The sequence below is a fragment of the Myiozetetes cayanensis genome, unplaced genomic scaffold (assembly GCF_022539395.1).
Source record: "Myiozetetes cayanensis isolate MyiCay16 unplaced genomic scaffold, myiCay2020 scf31, whole genome shotgun sequence".
Classification (NCBI taxonomy): domain Eukaryota; kingdom Metazoa; phylum Chordata; class Aves; order Passeriformes; family Tyrannidae; genus Myiozetetes; species Myiozetetes cayanensis.
Window position 1 is genome coordinate 2,705,218 of NW_026087533.1, and position 26,106 is coordinate 2,731,323.

The 26,106-nt window shown below is 47.7% G+C and overlaps 1 protein-coding gene across 31 annotated transcripts in view; it reads right to left on the reverse strand.

Moving 5' to 3' along the window:
* Nucleotides 1-26,106, reverse strand: part of EPB41 (erythrocyte membrane protein band 4.1) — a 777,038-nt gene that overhangs the window by 707,610 nt on the left and 43,322 nt on the right. For 8 of the 31 annotated variants that reach the window (XR_007630137.1, XR_007630138.1, XM_050326160.1 and 5 more), the window contains 16 exons: nt 24,355-24,585; nt 21,910-22,014; nt 19,276-19,318; nt 17,175-17,250; nt 16,535-16,753; nt 14,914-15,001; nt 14,285-14,437; nt 13,396-13,493; nt 12,502-12,674; nt 10,806-10,922; nt 9,405-9,533; nt 6,666-6,874; nt 4,863-4,919; nt 4,688-4,732; nt 3,842-3,904; nt 960-1,139 (listed from right to left, as the gene is read on the reverse strand). Coding sequence is in view for 29 of the 31 variants with exons in the window: in XM_050326134.1 (XP_050182091.1) it covers nt 960-1,139; nt 3,842-3,904; nt 4,688-4,732; nt 4,863-4,919; nt 6,666-6,874; nt 9,405-9,533; nt 10,806-10,922; nt 12,502-12,674; nt 13,396-13,493; nt 14,285-14,437; nt 14,914-15,001; nt 16,535-16,753; nt 17,175-17,250; nt 19,276-19,318; nt 21,910-22,014; nt 24,355-24,585 (1,986 nt within the window). In the remaining 2 variants the exon portion in view is untranslated. The remainder of the gene's footprint in view (nt 1-959; nt 1,140-3,841; nt 3,905-4,687; nt 4,733-4,862; nt 4,920-6,665; nt 6,875-9,404; nt 9,534-10,805; nt 10,923-12,501; nt 12,675-13,395; nt 13,494-14,284; nt 14,438-14,913; nt 15,002-16,534; nt 16,754-17,174; nt 17,251-19,275; nt 19,319-21,909; nt 22,015-24,354; nt 24,586-26,106) is intronic. The other 23 variants (XM_050326149.1, XM_050326157.1, XM_050326163.1 and 20 more) reach the window with 18 other exon arrangements.

Consider the following 26,106-nt stretch of genomic DNA (forward strand, 5'->3'; position numbering starts at 1 on the left):
TGCCCTGGGTTTTCTCTACACTTTGAGGAGCCTGTAGTAAACTTGGTGTCAAACCCCCTGCAATGTTACAATGCTCCATCCACTGCAAGATTATTTCCTGATTAATAAGTGTTTCCCTTGCACTGGTTTGAAGATTAAATACAAGTTTATCTGCAGGGCTGTGAGCATGAAGGAGAAAACCAGGAGAGGGTCTCCAACTGCCACCACTGCAGCCAGGATGCAATTTTTCTGTTGTAACAAAAAATTGCATTTACTACTGAGTGAGAGAGTAATCAGAGATCGATTACCATGGGTGCTAACTACAGTTTTACTCACAAGCTCCAAATCTGAGTTAGGCACCACCAATATGACATAGAGAAGGTGTCTCTTAGCCAAGAAGAAACCAGTTGGTGACAGATCTCTGCTGTTTCCAACTGGGTTTCTTTGAAAAATTACCTTTTTAAGGGAATTAGCAGAGAAACTGGGTGTATGTGGCTACTAACACACAGGCCCTGCTCCTGGAAGCAGGAAGGTTCCCATCACGTATGAACAGCCCTGCTGAGGAGTCTTCCTGAAGCCTCCACAGCAGATCAGCACCTGGAGTTCCTAATGCAAGTCTAAACCCCAAGAAGAAACTGGGAGAGTAAAGTGATTTTGGAAAAATTATCCCATCCTAGTGCTTCTGCACTCTGAAGTAATAATTCTCTGAAGTAACAATTCTCTTTAATTTAGGAGTTCAGGTGGGTTATTTCCCCCCACATTTTGGGGAGATCCAGTCCCCAGGCCAGCCATGGGAAGTGCTCTCTAACATCACAGTGGCAGCAACACCGGGAAAAGCAGCACCAAAAGCAGGTGAGGAGTCCCCGCATCCCTTCCTACCGAAACAAACCCCCACGTTTTCACGACTTCAACTCTCTCAGGGACCACCCCACACGTTAAAAAGCCCCCCTCAGAACACCACCATGCCCCGAGGTACTCACTCCGTCCGCTCCCGTGGGGATCTGCCCGTTGACGTTGAGGGTCCGGAAGGGGGAGTGGGTGGACAGGCGCTTGTCCCACTCGCTCGGCCGCGGCTCCGGGACGGACTCCATGAAGTTCTTCTTCAGCTCGCTGATGTTGGCGTGGTGCTTCTTGATTTCCTCCTGGGGCTTGTCTAGATCCTACCAGCGAAAGGGACAGGGTGAGTGGAGGGGCGTGGGGAGCAGCTGGGACTGCCTAGGCTGCGCTTAGCAAAGCTGCGCTCAGCGGGCTGCGGCCCGAACCTCCCGAGTGGCGCTCACACCGCAAACACACAAAGGGAGCGTCCTCTCTCCTCTCTCCTCTCGGATTAATCTGGGATAAACTGCGATCACCGAGCGGGGTCTCCTCCAGCTGACCTGCAATTCTCATGGGATTTCTTTTTAGAGTTGCCAGACTTGTGTTTGGTTGGGTTATTTTTTTTTAAACGGGGTAGGTTTGCTTTCTTTTCCCTCTGCAAGCCTGAATATTCCCAGGTGTCGATACAATTAATGTTCAATAACATGTTTTCCCAATTTTTTTTTTTTTTTTCTCTCTTCATACCTATTTCCCTTTAATCCTACCAGGAATTATCTCAGCACCCAGAATACCCCCATTACCATAATTTCCCCTCCCTCTCATCTCATCCCTCCAGGAGCTACCATAGGAGGTTTTAGACTTCTGAAATGAAGATGAGATGATTTTTTTTTTTTTTAATCAAACTGAGAATTTCCTTTATGCTGGATCAATCGAAAAACTCCTGATGATTTTTTTTTTTAATCTGGAAAAAGCCAGATTTCTACTCTGTGATGCCAATTTACAGCATAAACACACAGACTTCAAGGCAAGTCAGCTTGTTAAAAATAGTTTTTTTCTTTGCAAGCAAACCAGAGTTTGTAGAAAACAAAGCTTCTGCATAAAATAGGCATAAGCCAAACAACAACTTTTCTGGACAGGGCCAAAAAGCAGCAAGAAAGGGAGAAATCAAGATCAGTAAAAGCATCACTGGGAAATTTCACTATTTTTGTGATTTCAGTTGTTACTCAGCCCTTTAATTTTAGAAGATGGAAGAGTAAACACATCCCTAAAGGAGGGGCCCTCCCAAAGATCTGCATCCCTGCAGCTCAGCCAGGACACAGCTAAACCCCAAATGCCTCTTTATCAACATTTACCCCTTTTGGCACAGTTCTGGGGGGGAAAAAAAGCAAGTTTTGGCATCAATTCTGGATGAATATATAAGGCAAGTGCCTGCTTGGTTAGGGAAAAAAAGCAGAAATAAGTCTGCTGAGGACTCCAGGGTAAATCCCTGCCTGGGACCAGGAACCCTACAGCTGCTCCTGGCTCAGAGAAGAGAGAAGGACCACCTTGGCTTTTCCAGCACTGTGCAGGAGCAGGGCCTGGGAGGGCTGGAGAGGAGCTAAAGCCACGAGGAGCTACGTGGAGCCAGGTCTGGGAAGCACCTTGAGGAACCAGCTCGCTCAGCGTCACCTCCTTTTCCTCCTGTTTTTCCCTTTCTGCAAGAACCTGGTGCACGTGGAGAGTTAAAAGGCTTTCAGCAAAATCAACAGGCAGCTTCAGGAGGGTGAGGTCTGCTGGGAAAATATCTGATCTGCCAAATGCATGGGTTAAAAAACACAAAGGGAGTGAAGGGGGTGAGCTGCTGGGTGAGCCCTGTTCTAGGGGAGGGCTGGAGCACCTGCAACAGAACCAGGGAGGGAAAGGGCTGGGTGGCAGAGGTAGGTGTTGCACTAACAGGAAAAAAGGGGTTTGGAAGCGATGACCAAGCTCTGTTTGGGGTTGGGGGAGAGGGAACTGTTTGAGTTGGGTGGAAAAAGGCGACAGGCAGAGTCTCCAGAGCTCCAGCAGCAGCCCGATGTGTTCACACCCTTCACTCGCGGCTCAGAGCTCTACGTTGTAGCAGGTTAAAAAAAAAATTAAAAATAAAAACAAGACAAAAACAAACCAAAAACCCACCCAAAAGCTGCAAGACTTTGAAAATTCCGATTAGGAGAAGGCAATTAGTTCACTCCACTTTTTCAAGAGATGCCAACAGGGAAACCCTACGAGCTGCTGGGGCTGCAAGTCTTGAGTAGAAAACACGTAACACAGAGTAACAAGAGCCACAAAACATCTCCCATAACACAGTGTATCAAAGAATTAAAATATATGATTGGCGTGGTCTGTTCTGAGACCGTGCTTGGGTGAAAGCAAACGGAAAGGGCTCCCAAATTCAAAGGGAAGAGCTGTAAGGTGGAGGGATGAGCCACCCGTGACCACTGAGCCCCCACGTCAGAGGTGACAATTTCACTGAATCCCAGAATGGTTTGGGTTGGAAAGGACCTTAAAACCCATCCAGTTCCAACCCCTGCCATGGGCAGGACACCTTCCACCAGCCCAGGTTGCTCCCAGCCTGGCCTTGGACACTTCCAGGGCTGGGGCAGCCACAGCTTCTCTGGGCAACCTGTTCCAATTTCCCCTGTAGCTTATCCTGAATTTTGTATTTTCATAGACTGGCTTTTCCCCCAGGAATATAATTTGTGTCAAGCAGTGAAAAACTAGTCCCCAGTACAATCTATGCCCCTGTGAGCACCCAGTGGGTCCCAGAGCAGATCTGAGCTCTGCCAATCATGTATTTTGGGTAGGTATGAGAGAATGAAAGTCAGAAGAGGTAGAAGGAAGAATGGCTGCACATCATCATGTTTACTGTCACCATGCAAAAGCATAATTAAAAAATCAAATCAAATCAAAAGGTCTTTCATGCAAGAGCATGCAAAATAAAGGCAGCAGCAGAAGAGGAAGAAGTTCAGCGCAGATGCAGAAGGTTTAGGCAAATGCAACTCAAAAAAAGCTTCAAGTTCATACAAACCTCCAACATTAAATTGCTATGCCTGATATAAATGTTTTCACCATCTAGCCTCTTTGATCTCTTCTGTGAAAATGAAAGGAAAGGGGGAAACAAAACAAAACAAAAACAAAAAAAGCACAAAAAATTAAAACGTTGGTCTTGCGGGATCGAGAAATCGGCAAATTAAAAAAGTTAACTCAAGGTCGGGAGTGCAGCGCTGAGGCAGCGTGGGGTGGGAATTCCCACCAGGAATGGGGGTCTGGCTCATGGAGAATGGGAGATGTGATGAGTCCTTTAAAGAGACAGCTCCCGGGGGGGCCTCGGTTCCGACCACAAAGAGACGGTCACTGGTTTTTCCAGGGAAACCTCGCACAGGTCACCACGTCACATTCCTGAGGGATGCAGCCCACCCCAGTGTGAGGCTGTACTACCTGGAGTAACCTTTACAAGGTCCCCATGTGCACAGTAACTATGCCTTAACCACCTTTCCCATCTTGGATGTGTCCCTGACACTTAATCAATACCGAAAAACATCCTCCTCATTTTTTATTTTTTTTTTGCATTTCCTGCAGTGCACACTGCACAGTTTTCTCTGGTTTTTAACTGAATTTGTTACAGAGAAGATAAATTTCATAAATCAAGCCAAGTGTGTCTCTTTTGAACATTCAACATGCATAATTTTAGCAATCAGGCTGTGTCTATGGGACAAAAAACTACTCATTTTCCAATCAAGTCTTTGGTAGGTTAAAGACAACCAACCTCCCAACCCAAAGCACAGGAAGAAACTGGAGCACTGTCTTTTTAAACATGTTACAGATGCATGAATGATATGGTAAATTTGGCTGGTGAAAGGGTAAAATGGCTAACCTTCCTCATTCTTATCAGCTCTTCCTCTTTTTCTGCAGGCTGCTGCTGTTGGGCAGTGATAAAAACAAAAAAAAAAAGAGTTGTTGGTTCATTTAACTACTTTGAACCTTCAAAAAAAAAAAAAAAAGAAACCAAAACAACTGTGAGCAACCTAAACTGAATTATGAGCACAAACCTGGGGCTGGGCACCCTTCGTGGTGGGGACTGTGACCTCAATGTGTGTTTTCCTCACCTACATTTAAGAAATAAATCGGTAAAAACATTTCTTGTTAGTAGATTTGTTTCGAGAAACCATTTAGTTTCCAAACACGGCTGCATAAAGTTGGTTTTTGAGGTGCTGGGGGGGGGGAAAACATGCAAAAAAAAAACCAACATGCAGCCCTGGGTTAATGGCACGGCAGCTCTGTTAGTCAAACAGCACGTGAAATAATTCCTTCGGCTCCAGAATTATTTGTATTTGAAACCAAGTGCTCTGCAGGGCTTCTGAAGGAGGGGCTTCCCACTTTGCATGAGCTCAGCCAGGCAATGTTTTCAAATGTCATTGGCAGCTGGATCTCCCAGGGAAATCCCACCAAAGCAACATGCTCCAATTAACACAGACCTTCTCAAAAAACAGAAATTAGGGGTTATATGCACAGGTATTATGTTGGCAGAGGCAGTAAGAGCAGGCTCAGCTACAAAACCAAGCCTAACATCACTTATTAACTTCTTTCCTGTCCACAAGCAGAGAGCCAAGATTGTCTTAACACTCTCAAGGAAGTATTTTAGGGAAATTGGATTGCCAAGTACTCTGAAGGCAAAAGCATCGGTGGGTGTTAAAAGAAGTGATGCAGCTACACTGGAGAAACAGGGTAAATTTGGCACGTTCAAATCCACAATTTCCTCCCACATCTATATTTGAAGGGGGAAAAAAAAAATCCAGTGTTTAAGCATTTAAGAAAAAACCTGTAATCACTGAGATGGGATGAGTAAAATTTCTTCGTTCTCAGTGTAACACGAGGGAGGAGGAGCAGCCAGGCAGGAACTCTGTGCTCCAACTCCAACCCCACAGTGCCAGCCTGAGGATCCCTTCAGCACTTTCATTTAAAAATCACTGCTCACACAGGCCTTGGAATTTTTTGAAGCAACTGTCCTTTCTTCAGCTCCATCTCCCAACCTTAATTAATGGGGATTTCCCCTGGAGATGTCACACAAGACCCACTGTGTGATATGTTACAGGAAATGTGGCTCCAGCAATGCTGAGATCAGCTAAATTTTGGAGGGATGTGAAAATCGTGTCTCAAGGCAAGCACCTCTGCTGCACCCCTGCAAGTCAGTCAATAAGATCTGCAGAATGTTAAGGACACTGGAATATCAACATTAATTTTGCACATTATTCTGACTTATTAGAACAACACACACATATCAACCCCAGCAAAGGCCTCAGACATTTGTAGAAAGGTCAAATAACGGTTAAAAAAAAATGGCATTTAAACAACAAGCCCCCCCAAGGTCTCACCAGTGCCATTGTCAACTAAAGTTTTAGTCCAGTTTGCAGCACTGCGTTACCAGCTCTCCCAGCCAAAGACTATCAGTGTGAAAAACATTCTGGCACTGGGCTGCAGCCAGATCCATATCACTGATTTCACTGGAATTGCCTCCTGCTGTCGTACCAGGAATCAAGAGGCACAGCCTGGCCACGGGTGAGCCCTGAACTCCAACCCCACGAGCACGTGCAGCTCTTGGCAGTGTTTTTAAACATCTGGAGGTTGCACTTAGTTTGACCTGCAGCCACCAAAACTTGGGAGTGTCTCCTCTTCCACAAGGAATGTCAGGGCTGGGATTTCCCTGGCACCCAGGTCCCCGTGCCTGCTCCTGATGCCTGGGAGAGGGGCAAACCCCTCATCTCCCAGGAGGGGAAGGTGGACAGAGCTGCTGCTGTGGGGTGGCTCCTAGAGCGACACTCCGGCTCTTCCAAAGAGATTCCGGTCTGACCTACCTTGGATGCATCAGCCGGCTCTGCTTTGGCTTTCTCCGGTGGGAATTCCTCCCGTCTCACATCAGCTTTTGCTGTTTCCTTCCCTGTTTTAGATGTGGCCACGTCCTTCACGTCAGGCTTAGCCGGGGCTGGCTCTGCAGGGTGGCTCTGAGCGATGGCCGGGGCCGAGGTGGGCCGGGGACTCCGCTCCGGGGTTATCACGGCCACTGCTGAGGAGGGGGGACACACAGGGACAAGGTTCAGAGCAGGTAATGTTCCAAAGCTCTAGGTAAAGTCTTGCCAAATTACAGTGCTGTCATTTCAAAAGAAAGGGAGGAGGAGGAGGAAAAAAAGGGAAACGAAATAAAGATGTTGAGCGAAGCAGCTTGTGCGTTTAGTACGGGAGGGTTGAGATTATTTTCCTCACGGTTTAAAACGAAATCAAATAAAGCCCCACACCAGATGGTTTACAGAAAAGCAAGCTTGCACTCTGCAGAGAAGCCACACCAGAAAGGCAAATCTGGAATTTGACATCGTGCCACGGATTTCTGGGTCCTTCACACACAACTGACACGGACTCCACTCCAGTGCAACCACAAAACAGACACAGCGTGGGGAGTTCCGGCTTGTGGGCACCTCCTCAACCAGAAACAGATGGTTTCTGGAAGGGAAACACAGGTTTTTCCCCCCTCCCCAGTCTTTTAGGCAACTCAAATGAAAAAATAATCAACAAGCACCGCTCTAGGAAACTTCACAGCAACTTCCAGGTGGGATTCAAAGCAGGCTGGGCTGTGAGTCCCAGGGGTATCTCCAAGGCAGCATGGTGGGAAGATACCCAGCACCTCCAGGCCAGTGACAGTGCAGGAATGAACAGCATGCTGCCAAAAAATCACCTTTCCAGAGGATGATGGTCTTAAAACACAAGCACTAGCCCCACACAAAATCAACTGCCTATTCCTTTCCTTCAGTTCCTGATTTCCCAGGCAGTTCCTGATTCCTGACTCCAACAAAATATTCAAGCCAATACTGTGTGACAAAGCCAACCCCAATTAATTCCCTGTGTGTACCAATAGATAAAATAAGCTACTTGGTTCTCCTGATGTTGGGTTATGGATGTTCCACCAAAAACACACCCAAAATAGTATCTTTGACGTGGTCCCACATTCCCAAAGTCACAGTTTGCAGCAGGGTCACACCATGCAACCCATCCCATCCCACACTGGTGTTCCAGTCAAAGACATTAGAAAATTTGCTGTTAAAAATGAAATTGTGATTTCAAGCAACTCCTTAGTAAGAAGGGGGGGGTGGGGGCAAAAAAGAACCTGATTTTCCACAGACTGGAATTACACTTTCAAGACAAACTCCTGGACCCACCCCAAACCATCACCACGGGCTCCATCCTCTCCCTGCTCCTCAGCACAGCAGCTCATTTCTGTGACCCAGACACTGTGTTAAACTCCCAGGAGGACAATTAGTGCTGTGTCCTGGTGTATTTATGCCATGGAAGCGGTGACAGCCGCTGGGAAGGTTGTACAGAGGTGGGATGGCAGGGACAGTCGGGATGAGGAGGATGCTGGGAGAGCAAAGCCGTCATCGCGGTGGTACCTGGCTCCTTCAGGACTGGCTCTAGTTCTCTCACCACCATCATTTTTTCTTCCTCCTCCTCCTCCTCCTCCTCTTCAATTGGGCTTATCTCAATACTGCCAAGATCACGTTTGGCTAAAAAAGTTATGGATGTGTTAAAATGCCACCTCAAAGATGAAGCAGCAAAGGAAATACTGCCACCAGTAAATCCGCACGGCCGCCTCTCCTGCTCCTCTCCCAGGGCATCAAGACATGCAGGAAAAATAATAACAGACACCAAGCTTTTCCTCTGCCATCCAACAGTGAGTTCTGGGCTGCCCAGAACTGTATTTTAGTCAATTATCCTGATTAACTACTTTAGGTCATTTTGACACATGATTCAAACACAGTAAAAAGCACTGCCCCAAAATAAAATGTAGGTTGGAACTGGGTAATCTTTAAGGTCTCTTCCAAACCAAACCATTCCACGATTCTATGATTGACCACCATTGCCTCACTGACAGTCCCTGCTGGGAACAGGAGAGTCAGGAGGAGGAAAAGTGCAGGAGATGGATGAGAAGGGGCAGCTGCATCAGGAGAGCCCCAGCTGTGCTCAGGTCTGACACTGGCTGATGTTCACTCTTCTGCTGCCCATCCCATGGAATACCCTCCAGTGTTCTCCACACTAACCAAGAAAACATGAAGTTCTCAGTTACCTCCCTCCACAGCTTCAATCTCCTCTTTCTGCAGCAACTAATCAACCCTATTTTAATTACAATTAGCGTGGATCTGACTGCAGCAGCGACGTTGCTCTGACACCCTTCCCCAACTAGGGAAGCAGCACTCCCTAGTGAAGAAATAAAGTGGAATGTAGGTGACCTCCAGCAGTCCTGGATCTCATAACCTGATTTTCAGGCACTGCACGTTCCTACAGCTCAGGGGAGCAAACCTTCCAAGAGGGAACAGCAAGGGAGGAGCGTTAAGAGGCCACTGCACACTCACTCCCACACACAGCCAAGCCAAGCCAGAGCTCACCTCACCCAGGGCACTCCTGGAAAGCAGCACACGGCAAAGCTGGGGGGATTTTAGTGGCAACAAGCACCACCACAAAGCAGTGCAACCTGTGTCCTACAGCACTGCATCACTTCACCCCAGCAGTGACAGCACAGCAGCCACCAAACGCCGCTGCGGCTGTACCTGACCGCGGCGGCACCGGCTCCGGGAACTTTGGCTGGGCAACAGGAACCTTAACCACCTCTACCTTCTCCTCCTCCTCTTCCTCCTCTGCAATGGGTTTCATTTCAAAAGTTTCAAGAGTGTGTTTGGCTAGAAAGAGGTTTGCAGGTGTTAATGGGGGTCGGGGACCCGCACGGGCACACGACAGTCACCACAGCAAAGAGCGAGAGATCCCTCTCAGCAGCTGGGAAGAGGTTTGCAAACCAGGCAGCTCAACAGTCGTTTTCCACCATGGAATTGTGCACCAGCCTTTCTAGTGCTGCCATACCCAACAGTGCATTGGATAAGAGGAGGAAAGAACAACAGAAACAAGCTTTGCAGGCTCCTTGCCCGGGCAGGGAGACGTGGGGACAAGTGTGGAATAAGGATGGGCTCTGCCTGCAGAGTCTGGAGGGACAGGGGTGCTTGGCTGGCAAAATCCAGGCAAAACACATCCAGACAAAAACCTATCTAAAAACTAGCAGCTTTAATTAAACATACTTGAGTGATCCACTTCCAATCTACGCCTGGAATTCCTCACCCTGTTTTTACAGCATCGGGCTTTCCCCACCGGGCAATGCTGACTAGGGAGGATCCAGGCATGACCACGGTGGGGAGAAGTCTGACACACATCATGAAAGCTGGATCTAGATACCACAGAAACAGTGATGCAGTCAAAAGCACACTGTAAAAAATTCCAGGTGGAAGGAGGGAAGCAGAGCAGTACCCACAGCATTTGCATACGAATTATTTTCAGCCCTAACACACCACAGGCGGTCGCCATCCAAGTGATGAAGGCTGCAAATATTTGACAACACTGTGCTGTGAAACACTTATTAGTATTCAAATGTGCTGTTGTACCTACACCCCTCTTAAGGACATTAATATTTATTAATATTTATTCATAGAACCTCTCCTAAGAGAAATATAAGCTCCGCAGCCTAAAAGGGGTGGCATTTCTCAAATGCTGAAAAAAGATCCCAGAGTAGACTTAAAAAAAAAGAAGTCCCAGAATAGACTTTAAAAATGTCAAGAAGGTCCCAAGATGAAGAATTTCAAAAGCTTCACAAGAAGTTTCAAGATCAAACTTTAAAGTTTGCTAATTCACATACACAAAACTACTCAAATCTAGTGAGAGTTCCCAAGTACCATCACATCCTAAACTTTTCCCCACCTTCCCACAAGAATCACAAGGTGCAAGGTGGAAATTTAGGGAGTGTCCCAGAGTTGGGCTGTGTCTCCTCTCACTGCAGAATTCTTCTTGCAAAGGAATGAAAAAAGAAAGCAGCCAGATTTGGCGAAACTTGGAATCGTCAGGAACAAGCACGTAGAGGACAGGAAAGGCACTGCAGAGAGTTGTAGCCACCACCACCACAGCTATACCTGGCTTCTCTCGGATCTGATCCGCAGGTTTTGGTTCAGGAACCTCAACCACCACCACCTCCTTCTGCTTCTCTTCCTCTACGGTCCTGAACTCAACTTTGTGAGTCGCGCGTTTAGCTGAGGAAACGGGGCACACGTTATAGGGACCCGCCCGGCACGGGCAATGCTGCAACCACCACGGAGCTCAGACCAAGCTGCCACTCCCCTCTGGATTGGAGGCACAAAGCCCAGGTTTGGAGTGTCACTGAGCACAGGAGCAGGGATAGCCTGGCTGCTGCTGGTCACGGGGTGCTGGGACAATCCTGGTGCCTCCCGGGCTGCAGCACAAGCTCGGGGCTCAAAGCAATGCGGTCCCTGCTCCATCCAGGATGCTCCCCTTTCCCTGGATCCTTTCAGTGCACAGGAACGTTCCCCTTTCCCTGGATCCTTTCAGTTCACAGGAATGTCCCCCATTCCTTGGATCCTTTCAGTGCACAGGAATTCCTTCTGATCCTTTCAGTGCACAGGAATGTTCCCCATTCCCTGGATCCTTTCAGTGCACAGGAACGTCCCCCTTTCCCTGGATCCTTTCAGTTCACAGGAATGTTCCCCTTTCCCTGGATCTTCATTGTGCACAGGGATGCTACCCCTTTCCTAAATCCTCACGGTGCATAGGGATGCTCCACTTTCCCTGGATCCTCTCAGTGCCCAGGGATGCCCCTCTTTCCCTGGATCCTCTCAGTGTAATGGGATGCTCCTCTTTCCCTGGATCCTCTCAGTGCCCAGGGATGCTCCACTTTCCCTGGATCCTCTCAGTGTAAAGGGATGCTCCCCTCTCCCTGGATCCTCTCAGTGTAATGGGATGCTCTCTTTTCCCTGGTTACTCACAGTGCAAAGGGATGCTCCCCTTTTCCAGGATCTTGGTACCCAGATCAAGATCAGGATCTTGATCCAGATCAAGTGGAGTCAGCTTAAACACTCTCCTCTCCATGTCTCATCTCATCTCCTCTAGCCTGGAGCTATCTATCTCCTTTAAAAATGTGGGATAAGCCCACCCAACTGATATCCCAACCTAAGCATGGCTTTAAGAAACACTGAAAAAGTTTCAGTTGTGGCAAAAAATCTCCCCCTCAAGGAAAACTACAGAATTTAAGAAGTTATGTTAAACAAAACAAAACAAATAGTTTGACTCCTGATTTTCTAATTACAACCAGAACTTTGCCATGAGCCTTCAGCACCCACCTACACCCCTTTTGTCAGTGAGTTCTGCTGGGACTACTCTCAGTCTGCATTTCTGTTTTGGGTCTGGCTGAGTTGGAGCTCATTTTCCCACGGCAGCCCTCACAGTGCTGTGATTTTAAGATAAGGATACTACCTGGGAGAGGTACCAGGCAAGTAAGTACTGAGCAATGCCGGAGAGCGGAATGATCAAGGGGAGTTTCTGTCGTAATTATACTGAAGGGACAAAGGGTGCATTTTGTGTAAATCATCTGTGCCGTGATGATCTTGTGATGCTGCTCTTTTGATCTTTGCAGGGGGAATTTTTCTGCTGGTTGGTTGTTTCGCATCCTGACGCGAGCGACGGCCGCGCGACCAGCGCGGGTTTGAACGGCAACCCTTAAAACACGCGACTCCAGGAGCTGGAGCTCAGGGTTCTTTGTACAGCAGGGGGGTTGAGGTGTTACTTCAGCACCTCGGGGGCAAAGGCTGCACTCACCTCCATCCAGGCTCCTGGAGGCTCGCTTGCTGGCCGTGCGCTCGAACTGGGGCGCGGGCCGGTCGATCAGGGCGCTCGCCTGCCGCGTCTGCGCCTGCGTCCGCCCGCTGTAGCGGAACTTGGAGCCCAGCGCCAGGAACCTGCTCTTCGGGATGGCCTCGGTGGAAGTCAGCCTGAAAAAAACACCTCCACGGTTTAAAAAAATGCACCTCCGGGTCAAGCAAGTGGCAAATCCAGCAGAGCTCGGCGCGGTTGAGGAGGGTAAGGAATAAATCTGAAAATCTGCGTCACCGAATTCAAACTTCCTTGTGATATTTGGTGGATTTTCTCCCGCTCCAGGAAATCCCAACTTGGCATTTCCCAACAAATCTCCTCAATTGCTAACACCAAATGCTTTGAAATGAGTGCTCCTTCATGGCTGTGGCATCTCCATCAGGAGAGCTCCCCAGATCCAGAGAGCTCAGTGTGCTTCAGAGTAGAAACACCTTCTGAAGAATCCAAGAGGGCACTTTGAGTTGGACTGAGCTCAAATCCCACTAAATCTGAGCTGTTCTGGTTTAGGTGCCACTCACTAAACTTTATTTTTTAAGGAGTTTCATTTTCTGTGGATGTATTGGGAAGGGAGAGTAAAGGGGGGGAGGTAAATAGATAGGAAATAAAATAGAAATTAAAGAAGTCTCTTGCCAATAAGTCTCACATCTACATCAGCCAAAGTTTTCTGTCTTACGTATCTTATGAAGCAGAAATTTACTGCAAAACAAACACTAAAGTGTCCCTGCAACCATTTCACTCCAATTGCTCTGAACCCTAAGGAACACTGAAGGAACTAAGCAACACTGCTCATTTTCAGCAGTCACACTAAAGCATTAGTTACCCAAAGTTCAGACAACCCACCTGAAGAAGGTGTGATGTTCAACACATACTTTCCACAGCTTCTTCGCTGCCCGGTAACTTGGAAGCTTGAAGCCAATTGTACTTTCATACTGTTCTTGCTGTGGAAAACACAAGTTATTTAGGTATAGCAAGGAATAAATATGGCAGGAGCTCAGTCCCCAGCCCATTGATCTGTTCTGCTGTGGCACAAACTGCTGAACTCACTCCAGCATGCGCAGGAGGAGCTCAGGTCAGAGGAAAGGCAGGCTTTGGCCACAAGCCTGGGCATCTCTCAGGATGCACTGGGATTTACAGAGGAACATGCTGTGGATTTTGCAGCCAGTCAGCCTCATTTACAACTCCATCATACTGCCCAGCTGCGGGATGGGGTCAAACATTGATCTCCCTGCAAGGCTGGGTCAAGGCAGTGGTAGCAGGAGAAGAAGGAAGAGGAGGAAAGAGGCAGATCCCCATTGTAGCCAGGCTGCTCCAATGATCTCCCCATTTATGAAGCAGCATCATCCCCTGCCTCCTGCCCTTAGGTGAAAAGCTAATTCGAATTTTTAATTACTTTTAATAAAAGCAGGACAAAGAGCCTTTTGTTTTGCCTTGCGTCCACAAAAAAAATAAAAGGAGTTAGTCCTCTCCCAGTTTCAGCTGTCAACTTTCCCACCCGTTTCCCTGGATGCTGGGAATTCCCCGCCGTGCCAGGAGGTGGTGCTGGATGACACGCAGTTAAACCATCACCAGCTGGGCTGGAGCTCACACTCTGTTCAGACACCCCGATCCCAAATGCTCATCCAGGGAAAAGACCATTCCCTCCCCGTTCCCTCCCCACCCCGTTTCAGTGACACACAGGCGGTGACAACCACGAGGCAGTGACAGGTGACACACAGGAGCCAGGACACACCTCCCCCGGCCGAATCTTTATGAAGAAGCTGCTGCGCTTGTAGGAAATCTTCAGGACTTTGGGCCACGGGAAGCGGTTGATTCTCAGTTTGTCTTTGTAAACAAGAAGGCCACTGGAACAGACTCCCAGAGTGATGTCCACTCCTTCCAAGTCCTGGGAAAGCAGAAGAAGATTTAAGCAGTGTCAAGGTCCAAATCACCCCTTTGGTCTTGTCCCAAATTCATCTCCCCACTCCCCCAGACTCCAGCTCCCAGCTCCAGGCTGGCCTTTCCTTCACGTTTCTCCTCACAACCTCCTCCTTCTTGTCGATCTTTCCTGCACTGCTGGTTGCCCAAAGGGCTTATCTAGAGTCCAACCTGCGTTTCCCCACATGGCAGGTCAGAGCCATAAATTCAAAGTTCCTCAGAGCAAGGACTCGTCTACATCAGGAGCTTTGGAAAGCTACATAAATAATAAACAACCAGGAAGAATCCCTTCTCCTGCAGGAATGCTTGAGGCATTCCTGTTCTGTGCCTGTATTTCCATGCTTCCTCTACCTTTCAGAAGGAGTTTCCTGAAACAGGTAAACTTGCTCCTGCAAGGGAAGGATAATCAAATGACAAAACCCACAGGCAGGTGCTGGTTCTCACCTTGGCTTGGTGAAGGTCGACTCCATACATAGACAGCTTTTTTGCATTCTCAAGAAATTCCAGGTCTGCTTGGGCTGGAGTCATGGATCTGGGGAAAGAGAGAAAGGGCTTGGTAATTCCCCAAACTGTTGCTTTTAAGAGAGGACAAATCAGACTTCAGGAAACTCATTAGATTTTGTTCTGCTTTCAGCACAACAAAATTTGTGCTCAGGTGATGAATTATTACATCACTCTGAATGCCCACATTTGTGCTTCGAGACATCCCCACAACACAGATGCACTTTACTCCTGTGGAGCTCTACAGGCACTAGAGAAGAAAGCAAGGAACAGCAGTGAGGGGGCAAAACTGGATTCAGCAGAAGAAAACCCCAACTGAGCCGCAAGGCAAAGGGTGACAGGTCCTGTCCCCCCAGACCTGCTGCTTCCAGACCTCCCCAAACCCAGCTATTGTTCTCCAAGCCAAACACATGGACAGCTGAGACCACTCAGCAGCGATTCCAACCGGGGGACCAGATGAATGAGGGGTTTTCTGGGAACAGATGGTGCCCTGTCTGCAGGAGGGGCACAACTTAACAGAGACATCCTGATAATGGCCTCCATTATCAACGGTATTGAAGTGCCCTTGTTAATAAGTTTCTGGTGTGTGAGGTACATTAACAGCTCTGTTGGGAGAGAATTCAGCTGCATTCATTTCATTTTCTTCCCTCCTTTGATGTCTTCCTCACTGAGCTCTCCCATACATCTTGTGTGTGATGTAAATAGAGTTTGTGGTTGGTGGGAGACAGGGCAGACAAAGACAGCTGTAAGGACAATTCTGCAGGAAAGACCCAGGAGCTGTCTCTATCTCCACACCTGCCTTGAGCTTTGCAAATACAGTAGCAAGAGCTGGAGAGTTGTTTAGCAGGGATTTCCCTGGAAGTGTTCAAAAAACACGTGGGTGTGGCACCTGGGAACTGGGTTTAGTTGAGGGCTTGGCTGTGCTCAGGGAATGGTTGGACTCAATGGTCTTCCAGGCCTTTTCCAGCCTTAATGATTCCATGACTCTGATTCCCACTGAAAACCCTCTGACAGTTTAATGTTCACAGAATACAGACCAGAAATTAAACTGGGACGTTTCACTTCCTCCTGCACACGCAGACAGATGAAATATAACTACATCTTATACCTTGAAGTCTCCTTCTAATGAAGCCATGAATAATTCATCACCCTGATCCGCCACTTCCAGCACAGCAGCGGCCTTTGACTCCGAGTCATGAAGCTTGTCAGTGGCCTGGTACTTATTTTCCCTCATTTCCTCTCCTCTCAGTGCAAATGGAGGGGAATCAATTTAAAGTATTGATTTGGAAGGTTGAGTGAGGTGTTAATTGTAGGTCTGGCCACAGCCAGGAGCCCATGTCCACCCTTCCCACTGCACTCCAGTTATCAGTTCCCCCTCTGCCTCTGAGAAGGTCTTGTCTTTGCTCTGTTCTTGTCAGGGCATCAACCAGCAGCTTCTCACAGGGCAAGGGGCTGCTGGTTGAAAGTACCACCAAGGTGGTGTTACGGATTTTGGGGGGTTTTCCCCTCCAAAATCCCAGTGCATCCCTGGGAGGGCACAAAAGCTGCGGCCACCACACCTTACCTGTACGTTTTATGAAGCTCCACAACCTTCTCCTCGAGCTCTTTTGTCTGGTTTGGGGCCAGTTTGAACTCAGTGATGTAATCTGGGCCGTGGAGATCGGGATCATAGTCCCCCAGCTCCGACTGGACCGTGTAGGAGCCCAGCAGGGCCAGGGTTGCAAAGGAGCAGGGCAGCCGCCCTGAGAGGATGTCCTGTCTGAGCTGAAGACACAGGTAATACCTGGGGGCAAAAAGGAAAATATTAATCACAGAGAAATTTATGAACTTGAGGGTCAGTCTCTATTTTAAGCCACTGATGAGCGAGCGCGGTGCTCGTTGCCAGTTTCTACCTGTATTTTTAGCCATTGCCAAGGTAAACAGTGAGGAGCTCTGGGGGATTTAAGGTCACCTCCACTCTGCAAAGGGACCAGAAAATCTCAGGTTCAGATAAAAATGTGCTTTCCTCTGCAAACACACCCATGCCAGGGTTGTACATGACATTGCTTTACACAAGAGCAGGAGCATCCACACACCCACTGAGAACAAACCAAACCCCCTCCAAATGGGGAAGACATTTGATCTCCTCACTGAAGGAGCCAAATATTAAACATTTCTGTTCTGTATTCACTGCTCTGCTGGCAGCAGATTCCCAGGGAACTCACCTGGTTATATCCTCTGTCAGCTGGGCAGGATCTGGAGGATAAAACTTGACATTGAAGGTAAAATCCCAGGGGCCTCCTGCAATGACAAAGGAGAGGTTGAGAAAAGTCAACACACCAGAACAGCTTTGTGACAGTCATTATTATTAAAGCTGTTATTAAAAAAGCTGGGAATATCCAACCTGATCTTCAACAATTCACCCAGCAGATGTAACACTGACCTTATACTGCTCACTCTCACAGCTGGATGCAGCTTAACATCTGTATAAGATATGGTTTTATTTATAGGATACAAGCAGGAGAAAAAAAAAAGTAGGGCAGGGAAATACACATAAATAAACCACTACTTGTGGTAAAAATTAAATTCATTGCTAAGAAGCTCAAGGACTCCCATGTTCTTTCATTGATTGAAAAGGGATTCATGAAGAGAGGGCAGGGGTGGGCTGTAAGTTAATGAATTAGGATTGGTTTATCACTCAAGCCAATTTTCAAATTTCAAGAGGGGATGTGCTAAGTCACTTCTCAGCCTAATGCACAGGGGTCAGGTGGTCAGACACAGGTTAAACTCAGCCCAACACAAGCATCAATCTCTGGATGAGAAACCAGCAAGCACCAGGGTAGGAAGAGCTTTATGAGCCCAGACCTAAATGTTTAATATCTAATGTTTAAAATAATACTTGATGGTTAAAATAATGTTTGCTGTAAACCTGGTGCAGCACCATTAGAGGCATTAACCAGAGTGAGAATCCACATAATCACACTAGAACTGGCATTATGAGTGGTCTGGCCAGCCTAGGTGCCACAGCTGAAGGGGTTGCTCTCTCTTTTCCTTGAAAATAATCCCATTTCCCAGCAGAAAATAGTCCTGACCGGGTGATGTTCTTAGTTACACCTCCCCCCCACCCTGTTGTGGCCCTTTAACACCAGCTCAAAATGAGATTTCTTTCAGAAAGAGAAGATCTGTCCCTGCACTTCACCCAATCTCACACAGGGAAGAGGGGCCACGGAGCATCCCTGGATTTACTTCTTATGCAACGCCATAACTGGGATTAAACACAAGGCATGTTGTTTTCAGCACACACGGTTCAAAACAAGCGATTCCAAGAGGTCATTTTAGGGAGCAGAGGTTATCTAAAGCAACATGCATCAGGGTACACACACTCATACCCACATTCAACCTATTTTCCAGTAAAATCTAATAATCTGCCATTTAACCCCTCTCAGGGGATCAGATTCCATAAGAAGCTGCTGCTCATCACATTTACCAGATGAATTTTATGGGTGGAGCAGCTCCTGCCCTTCAAACACATCCTGCTGTTGATTCCCAGAGAAGTTGGTAAGACCAGGAGCTTTCCCTGCTCCACAGCCCTATGGTGTTCCCCCCCAAACAATCTGGACTTAATGACACACTTTGTCCCGTGCCTTCCACCAAAAGCACCCATAAAACAGTGTTTTACTCTCATAAAACAGCATTATGCTTCCCAAACCCAGTGTTTTACTTTCAAAAAACCAGTGTTTTGTATCCAAAACCCAGTAGTTTACTTCCCAAACCCAGTATTTTACTCCCAAAGCAGTCTGACTGGCCCCCAAGGGAAAACAAAAGCCTCTGAAACGTTTTTAATTTTGACACTGCCCTCATCTTGAAGTAATTCAGTGCTAGCAGACCTTAAAACACCACTCTGGAGAGCATCTGGTGATACTACTCGAGCCATTCATCGTTCCAGCACTGCTATTTGGACCCCAAAACAGCCTCAGAGTCCACCAAACCCTGCTCCAGCTCACAGGACACCCATTTTCCCTCCAACAAGGAGCCATCTCCCATTCCAGCCCTGCAGAGCCAGTGTTCCTTTGCTTCAGGCAAACACACCCCAAGCCCATGTTTTGCCAAGGAAATGACATTTTTTTCCTAAATCCAGAGCATCCCTAAGTCCTTAAGAAGGAGAGAAAGGACGCAGAGACTGCTTGAACTTGTGCTGATCCCTGCCAGCCACCCTCACTTGACCTCTTCCCCATCCCTGGGCCCCCTCCAAGGCCATGTTATTTAGGGAAGAGGGGAGAAACCACCCCCCCCCTCCTCCTCAGATGATAAATTCAATCTACTTACCATGAACCTGCTTTTTTATTTCTTTGGCAGGATCCAGCCACGTCTGTAAGAGGATAAAAACATTCACAGTTTAACAGACATTCCAGAAACGCCACAGAAAGCTGCAAATTGCTAAAAATACGGCGAAAAAAGACAATATTTGACACTCAGGCAGCCATGGAAACTGGAGAGACAGTGCATTTTTCACTACTTTTACTCCAGGCTGTGGTCTCGGGGGTGTATTTCCAATCATTCATCTACCAGGTACTCGTAAGGGAGGCAGCAGGAAGGGGGAAAAAAGGCAGAATATCAGGGCTGCAGGTACAGCCTGAGAGGGGTATTTCTACAACACCTTTTTTTTCCCTCCAGAAGCTTTAAATATAGGCAAATAGGATGTTTACATTCATTTTAAGCACCCTGTCTCCTCACTTAGCCTACTCAGATCAAAGATCACCAAGACTTTCTATTATTAGCTCTGGTTTTAAACGACCTAATCACTGAAATATGAGTGAAAACACCCAATTACCACAGAAGGCTGGAATTTCACAGGAGTGTGACATAAACTTCATTTCTTTTAACTATGACTCAAGTTTCTACTAATTATCTCTGCTACAAATTTAGAAATATATCCTTTTTTTCCTCTCCCCTCTGTAATTTGGGGTTCTGTGGGATGATGGTGCAACATAAGCCACAAAAAACAACTCCTGCTTTTTTTTCCATGGTCTGAGCCTTTCCCTTTGGAGACCTCAGAGTCTGCCCCACTGCAGGGGATGGCACAGGGTTAATGACCCTCCTGGAGAGGCTACATTTAACCACCTTCTTCATTTTCACCAGCCCTGAGAAGGATTTAGACAGTCCAGGTCTCCCGAGGTGAAGGAATTAACTCATTGAATCCCCCAGGCTAATCTCTCCCGACCAGAAGGACACGTAACTTCATGGCAGGGAGACAGCCATCCTTACATTTAATCTCCTCTTTTTATGTGCCTGTCCCTCTAACCTATAAAAGTAGGGGTAAAAAAACCACATTTTGGAAAGGTAGATGGGCCACTTGATGCCTTTTTAGGGTCACAGCTTTAAGCTGAGCATCTCCATGGCCGGGCTGGTGCCACCACTGCTCGTTACTGGGCTGGGCAGCCCAGGGTGCAGTCATGCATCCCACCCCGCCTGATCCAGCAGACAATGATGGGAACAGCAATTAACAGCACTTTTATCCCACTGGGTCATGAATCAGTGGCAAACAATCCTCCCTTTCAGAGCAGTGAGCTCCTTGCTGCTCCGGCCGCTGTCACAACCTCCTAATCTTGTGTGGGTAAACATCGCTCCTCAGAAGGTTTATTCCCGAAATATCAAGGTGGAAAATGCCACATGCAACCCTTCCCTGGCCAGGAATACACACATGTAGCTCTGCCTGCCCCACAGGGCTGCAGGTGAGGTGCAGGAGCTCATCCTTGGATTCCTATTGACATCATTTCCACCTGCGAATCAGTAACCCCGTGTGGGGTCTTGTTTGAGGTTACAGCAGGAGAGAGGTGGAGCTTCGAAGTTCAGTGAAACATAACCAGAAAGACTCCCAAAAAACCCTCCAAAAATGGTGTTTTCCCCCATCAGAGCAAACCAGACCAGTGTGGTTACTCCACACTGGAGCTGAGCAACCCACGGACAGAGGCTTCACCTTCCTCAGCCCTGGCTCCGGGACACAGACGTGACAAAACAATCTGTTTTCAGTCCCTACAGTTAAAAAGCTGCACAACCTCTCATCCCTTGTTAGCTGGGGGAAGACTCTTTTTGCTCTTAATTGGATCTAAAAGTACACCTAACCCTTCCCTCTGCAAGAACAAACTCCCAGGGTAAAAAAACACACAAGAAGATAGCAAGACACCAGAGACAGTAAAACAAACCCAAGTGGGAGCTCTGCCTGCCTCAAATACTTGACAGGGTGTTATTTTACCTGTGCATTAAAACATTATAAAGTATTTAATGGCAAATGTCTGTCAGCCCCATAACCTGCCATGGGTGAATGGTGCAGGTGGAGCAGTGGAATATTCAGAATATGCACCAACATAACTGGTCTAAAGGACACAGAATTGGGCCCTTCATTTCGATTTAGCTTTTGGCTTTGTGAAACAAGCATTGAGTAACTGTTGAGTTAAAGGGTAACCAAGGGGTTTAAAAGATAAGACACTGCCTGAGTCAAACCAAACAAAGACCTTAAACTGAAACCACGAGTTGGAGTTTGGTGTGGAGTCACTGGTGTTCTGCAGGGCAAAGCCTCAACTCCAAACTGCTCTGGGTGGCTCCAACCAAACCTTCCCAATGCTGACACCACTGCCAGGGCAGCCTGGCTCCTTCAGCTGGAGTTCTATAACTTAAAGGCAGCAAACAACTTACCTTGCAGCAAGCTAACATAACAAATTTCCTCCAGGTGAAGACTCAAGTTCACAAGGATTCTATCACTCTGTGATTCGTGCAGCCTTTTTACTAAAATCCACGCTCCTGTAGTCACTTATTCACCACTTCTGCCTCTGTGATGACCCCCCAACTCATTTTTTGGGAGGACATTAAAAGCAGTTTTAAGGGAGAGCTTGTGTGGGACGTGATCCTTTGGAAGAGCTGAATCCCCCAGGGCCAGACCACCCCAGAACAGCAGCAGCTTACCCTGGAGGTTGGTGTGTCCCATATGGCCAAACCAAAGTAGTCTTCTTCCAGCAGATTGAGGTGGTCACAGACTTTTTTAAGGAGCTCCTGTCCCTTGGCATGTTTCTGCAAATAGACAAAGAAATCCTGTTGGACAGGCTGGGTTCTGCCTGTTCTCACTCACAGGAAAGGGGAGGAAGGGAATGGCAGCAAACCACACTGTACACTATCAATAAGGGGATAAAAGCTCCAAACCACCTTTCCTGGCTGTTTCAGAGCAAAGACTCCTGATAGGAAAGAGCTCCAGGCATCAGAATTCAACAGAGAGGCAACAGGAACACAGTGGGTCTCTCTCTTCTGACCAGCTCCGTGTCTGAAGCTCCCCCAAAGCTGAACTTCCCAACAGAGCTCAATAAACACCAAGGATCTGTACAGGTTTTCCCTGCCAAGGTACAGCCAGAGCCCCAGTATCTCCTGGGTCCAGGCTGTCAGAGCTGGTGTGGATCAAAAGATGAACCTGCTGCTACAACCCACTGCTACAGTTGTTCATTTTGGGGACAACCTGACTTTTTTTAGGTTCAGAAAATAAACAGCAGCTTCGGAACAACAGCCCATAATTTTTTGTGGCCTTTCCATCGCCTCAGTCTGCTGATGAAAACCACCTTCTCCTGTTTGCCTCCTGCACCCAGAGCTGCTCAGCACTTCTTGCCTCCAGAAATGCACTTTGAACCCTCCTATTTCCTCTTTTCCCCCCACCCCCAATTCCTGCAGAAGTGAACTGGCCCTAGGAACAGATATCCTTTTAGTCCAAAAGCATGAAGGAAAACATCCCTGAGGCATAAAACTATGGCAACCAGAAGCAGCTCATTCCATTGGAGGCTTTGTTAGAAGAAAGTGCCGTTCCAGTGACGCAAAATCAGCTTCACTTAATGCCTTGCTGGTGCCCACAGCTCTCCTGTCACTCATCTCTGCATGGCAACTGCTCCAAGACCCCTGCCTGGTTTTATTCCTTGGCTTTATTCCAGCCTTTCAGCTGTCAGGTCCTTTGTGCACACGTTGTGACTCTATAGGTAACATAATGTATGTGTTAGCCTGGGTATCCCTCAAGGAATTGGCACTGATCTAGGCATGAAAAACCTTCCAGGGGCTGTCAGTTGGAAAGGGATGCCTGAAAGCACTAATTCTCCTTGGATAAAGGCATTTGTGCTGCTCTTTGCCCACACCTTTGCAATTCCTTCCCAATTAAAGCTTAATAAACTCCCAAAACGCCAGAGTAGGATTATAGGGGTGTTAAAGCCCAGGGTGCCTGCCAAGATAAGAGGGTCTCACTGACACAGTGGTCCCTCCTAATCCTCTCTGCAGTGCCCACCACGATCCTCTGGACCTACAGAGAGATTTCTCATGTCCTGCTCAAGTCAGGACCACCAACAGCATCCGTGCCAGTATCCAAAGGCATCACAAACTCACACACAAAGCCATGGCAAGCTATCACCAGGATTTTGGGGGCACAGTTCCCCTTTTGGGGGGCCTGCACACAACATCCCTGGCCCAGGGGAAGGAGTTTGGGGCAGGATGCTCCGAGCTGATCCCAGGCAACGCCAGCAGCGCCATCGTTACACAAACACCCGGCACTGACCTACTTGCCCAGGATCACCCAAGGTGACTGTTCCCACAAGGAACCCTGTGCCCAGATACCCTCTCCTGGCCCATTTACCAGCAAGACTGAGGGAAAACAAGCTGGTGGAACTATGCTCCAGTGGTAAGTACCAGATTATTAATATTCCAGACAAGTACTTCGATACTGAAATAGGGATTTCTGCTCGCTTTTTATTGCCCTGACAGCATCACAGCCCTGTGAGAGAATGCACAGAATAAAGCAGAAGAAAAGCTCTCAGATGAAGGGGTTTGCAGTGCTCTAAGTCAACATAATAATTTTAAATTGTTTACTGCAAATATATTCAACTGCAGGCTAAACACAGCGTGTTTTTCTTTCCATCCAAGCACCAGCAGCCTGAGAGGTGAAGGGACCTTGGGGAACTAGAACAGCACAAATCAATCTGGCAGCCCATTTTATTCAAAGGAAAGGGGGCAAAAGGTATTTAGACCATCCCAACTTACCCCAAAAAACTAAACTCTGGTCTGGGATACAATGAGAAAGATGATGAACAGCAAGTGAGATAAAGTTTGGGTTTGTTCTTTTTTTTAAATCCTTCCTACCTGTAGGCAAGACACCCTGGAATTGTAGAACAATAAAAAATAAAGATTCCTAGCACCCAGAGGCTTTTACAACACACTAAATAAGTTGTTATAGCTTACAGCAGGCTTGTTCTGCAGTAAAGCCTGTCATGTAATTCCCTGACAGCACATTAGGCCCCTATTAAATCGTGTTTGTGGTGATTTTTCGAGAGGAGCAGAAGGGAGAGGGGGGAGAGAGGAGAAGCACAACCAAACCCCACAGGTACTTACATCCACAGCACACTCAAAAATGGTGTCATCCAGCAAGACCACTTTGCAGTACATGTTTCTGTGTCTTTTCACTGCTTTCTGGGCAGCTTTCAAATCCTTGTCTGCCTTGGTCTCCGGAGTCTCCGGTTTAGGCTCCGGCTTGGCACACTCTTCCTTGGCTTCTCCTTCTTCCTTGTCCTCAGGGTCTTTGCCCTCTGGCTCCTGCTCGTCCCTCCTCTCCTCCTGTGCAGGCTGAAATTCCCCCCCAACAGCCCCATTTAGAGGAGTCAAACAAACAAACAAAGCATCACCTGAAACAAGCACTGCAGGGCTGGGGCCTCACCCAAAATTCCTTATCTGACTTCAACCTGTAACCCGGGACCTGGAGCAGCAGCTGGGGTGAGCAAGGGAATGATATTAATTTTTAAAGCCTTGCCAAGTCATTTTCAAGTCTTCATTTAATAAAGGATGTAATAAAAAAGAAATAAGGGTTGATTAGAAAAATCAAGGCAGATTATATCCTGCAAATCTTCGCGGTGTTAATGACAGCACCTTTTGGACTGGGAAGGTTTTGGCCTCCCAAGAAAGACAACCAGTGCTCCCAGTACCAACCTGGGCTCTGCTCCAGTGCACTCACCCTCTACATGGCAAGGGGGGATGGTTTTACACTCAAAGAGGAGAGGTTTAGATGGGAGATTGGGGAGAAATCCTTCCCTGTGAGGGTGGGAAGGCCCTGGCACAGGTTGCCCAGAGAAGCTGTGGCTGCCCCAGCCCTGCAATTCTTCAAGGCCAGGTCAGACAAGGCTTGGAGCAACCTGGTCTGGTGGAAGGTGTCCCTGCCCATTCCAACCCAAACCATTCCATGACTCTGTGGCAGCAGTGGCACTAAAAGGGGTGGTCAGGGCTAGGCTTTCATGGCCACGTGAGCTGACCAAGCAGCTCCCTGCCACCAAAAAGGGAAGGCAGCCCTCACACCACTGTCCCTTTGCCTACAGAAGCACTTTGTGAGCCAGTTTAATTCACTGAAATAGCAGAAAGAGATGCAGTTTGGGGGCAGGAAGAGGAAGGAAGCTGTTTTTTTCTTATTCCCCTCTGCCATTTCAGCAGGTTAACTGAGTTCACAGGAGGCTCTGACGAGCACTGGAAGGGCTGGATGCAGCAGGAGCACAGCTGGAGCAGGGGAAGAGCAAAACCTTGTCTGTTCAAGCCATCACATCTCATGAAATCACACCCAGGCACAAGTGCACGGAGGTATTTCAAAACTAAATAATGTCCACAAGCTGCTGACTTCTGTTCCAGCAGAACTGGGACAATCGGGAGCAGGGAATCAGTCAAAGCTCCTAATGCCCGTCGGTCAGCATTTATCAAACTGCAGCACCTCACAACTGCTGTCACAGCAGAAATATCTGCAGAGTGTCACAGTTCAGAAAGCCACTGACTGGGATCTAAAATAAGAACTGGAAAAAAAAAAAAAAGGTGCAAACGCTCCGTCTGGAACGAACGGCCCGTGAAGGAAGGTTGGGGTGAACCCTCACATGTGCTCAGAAGCAGTAAATCAAAGTTAAACAGAGGAAGAAATCATGGATTTAGAATCCAAGAATGGGTTGGGTTGGGAGGAATCTTAAGGATCATCCAGTTCCACCCCCTGCCATCGGCAGGGACACCTTTCCCTAGATCAGGTGGCTCCAAGCTCTGTCCAACCTGACTTTAAACATTTCCAGTGATGATTTCCTTCTTGAAAACACAACTTTTGGGTTGAAACTGCATGAAAAT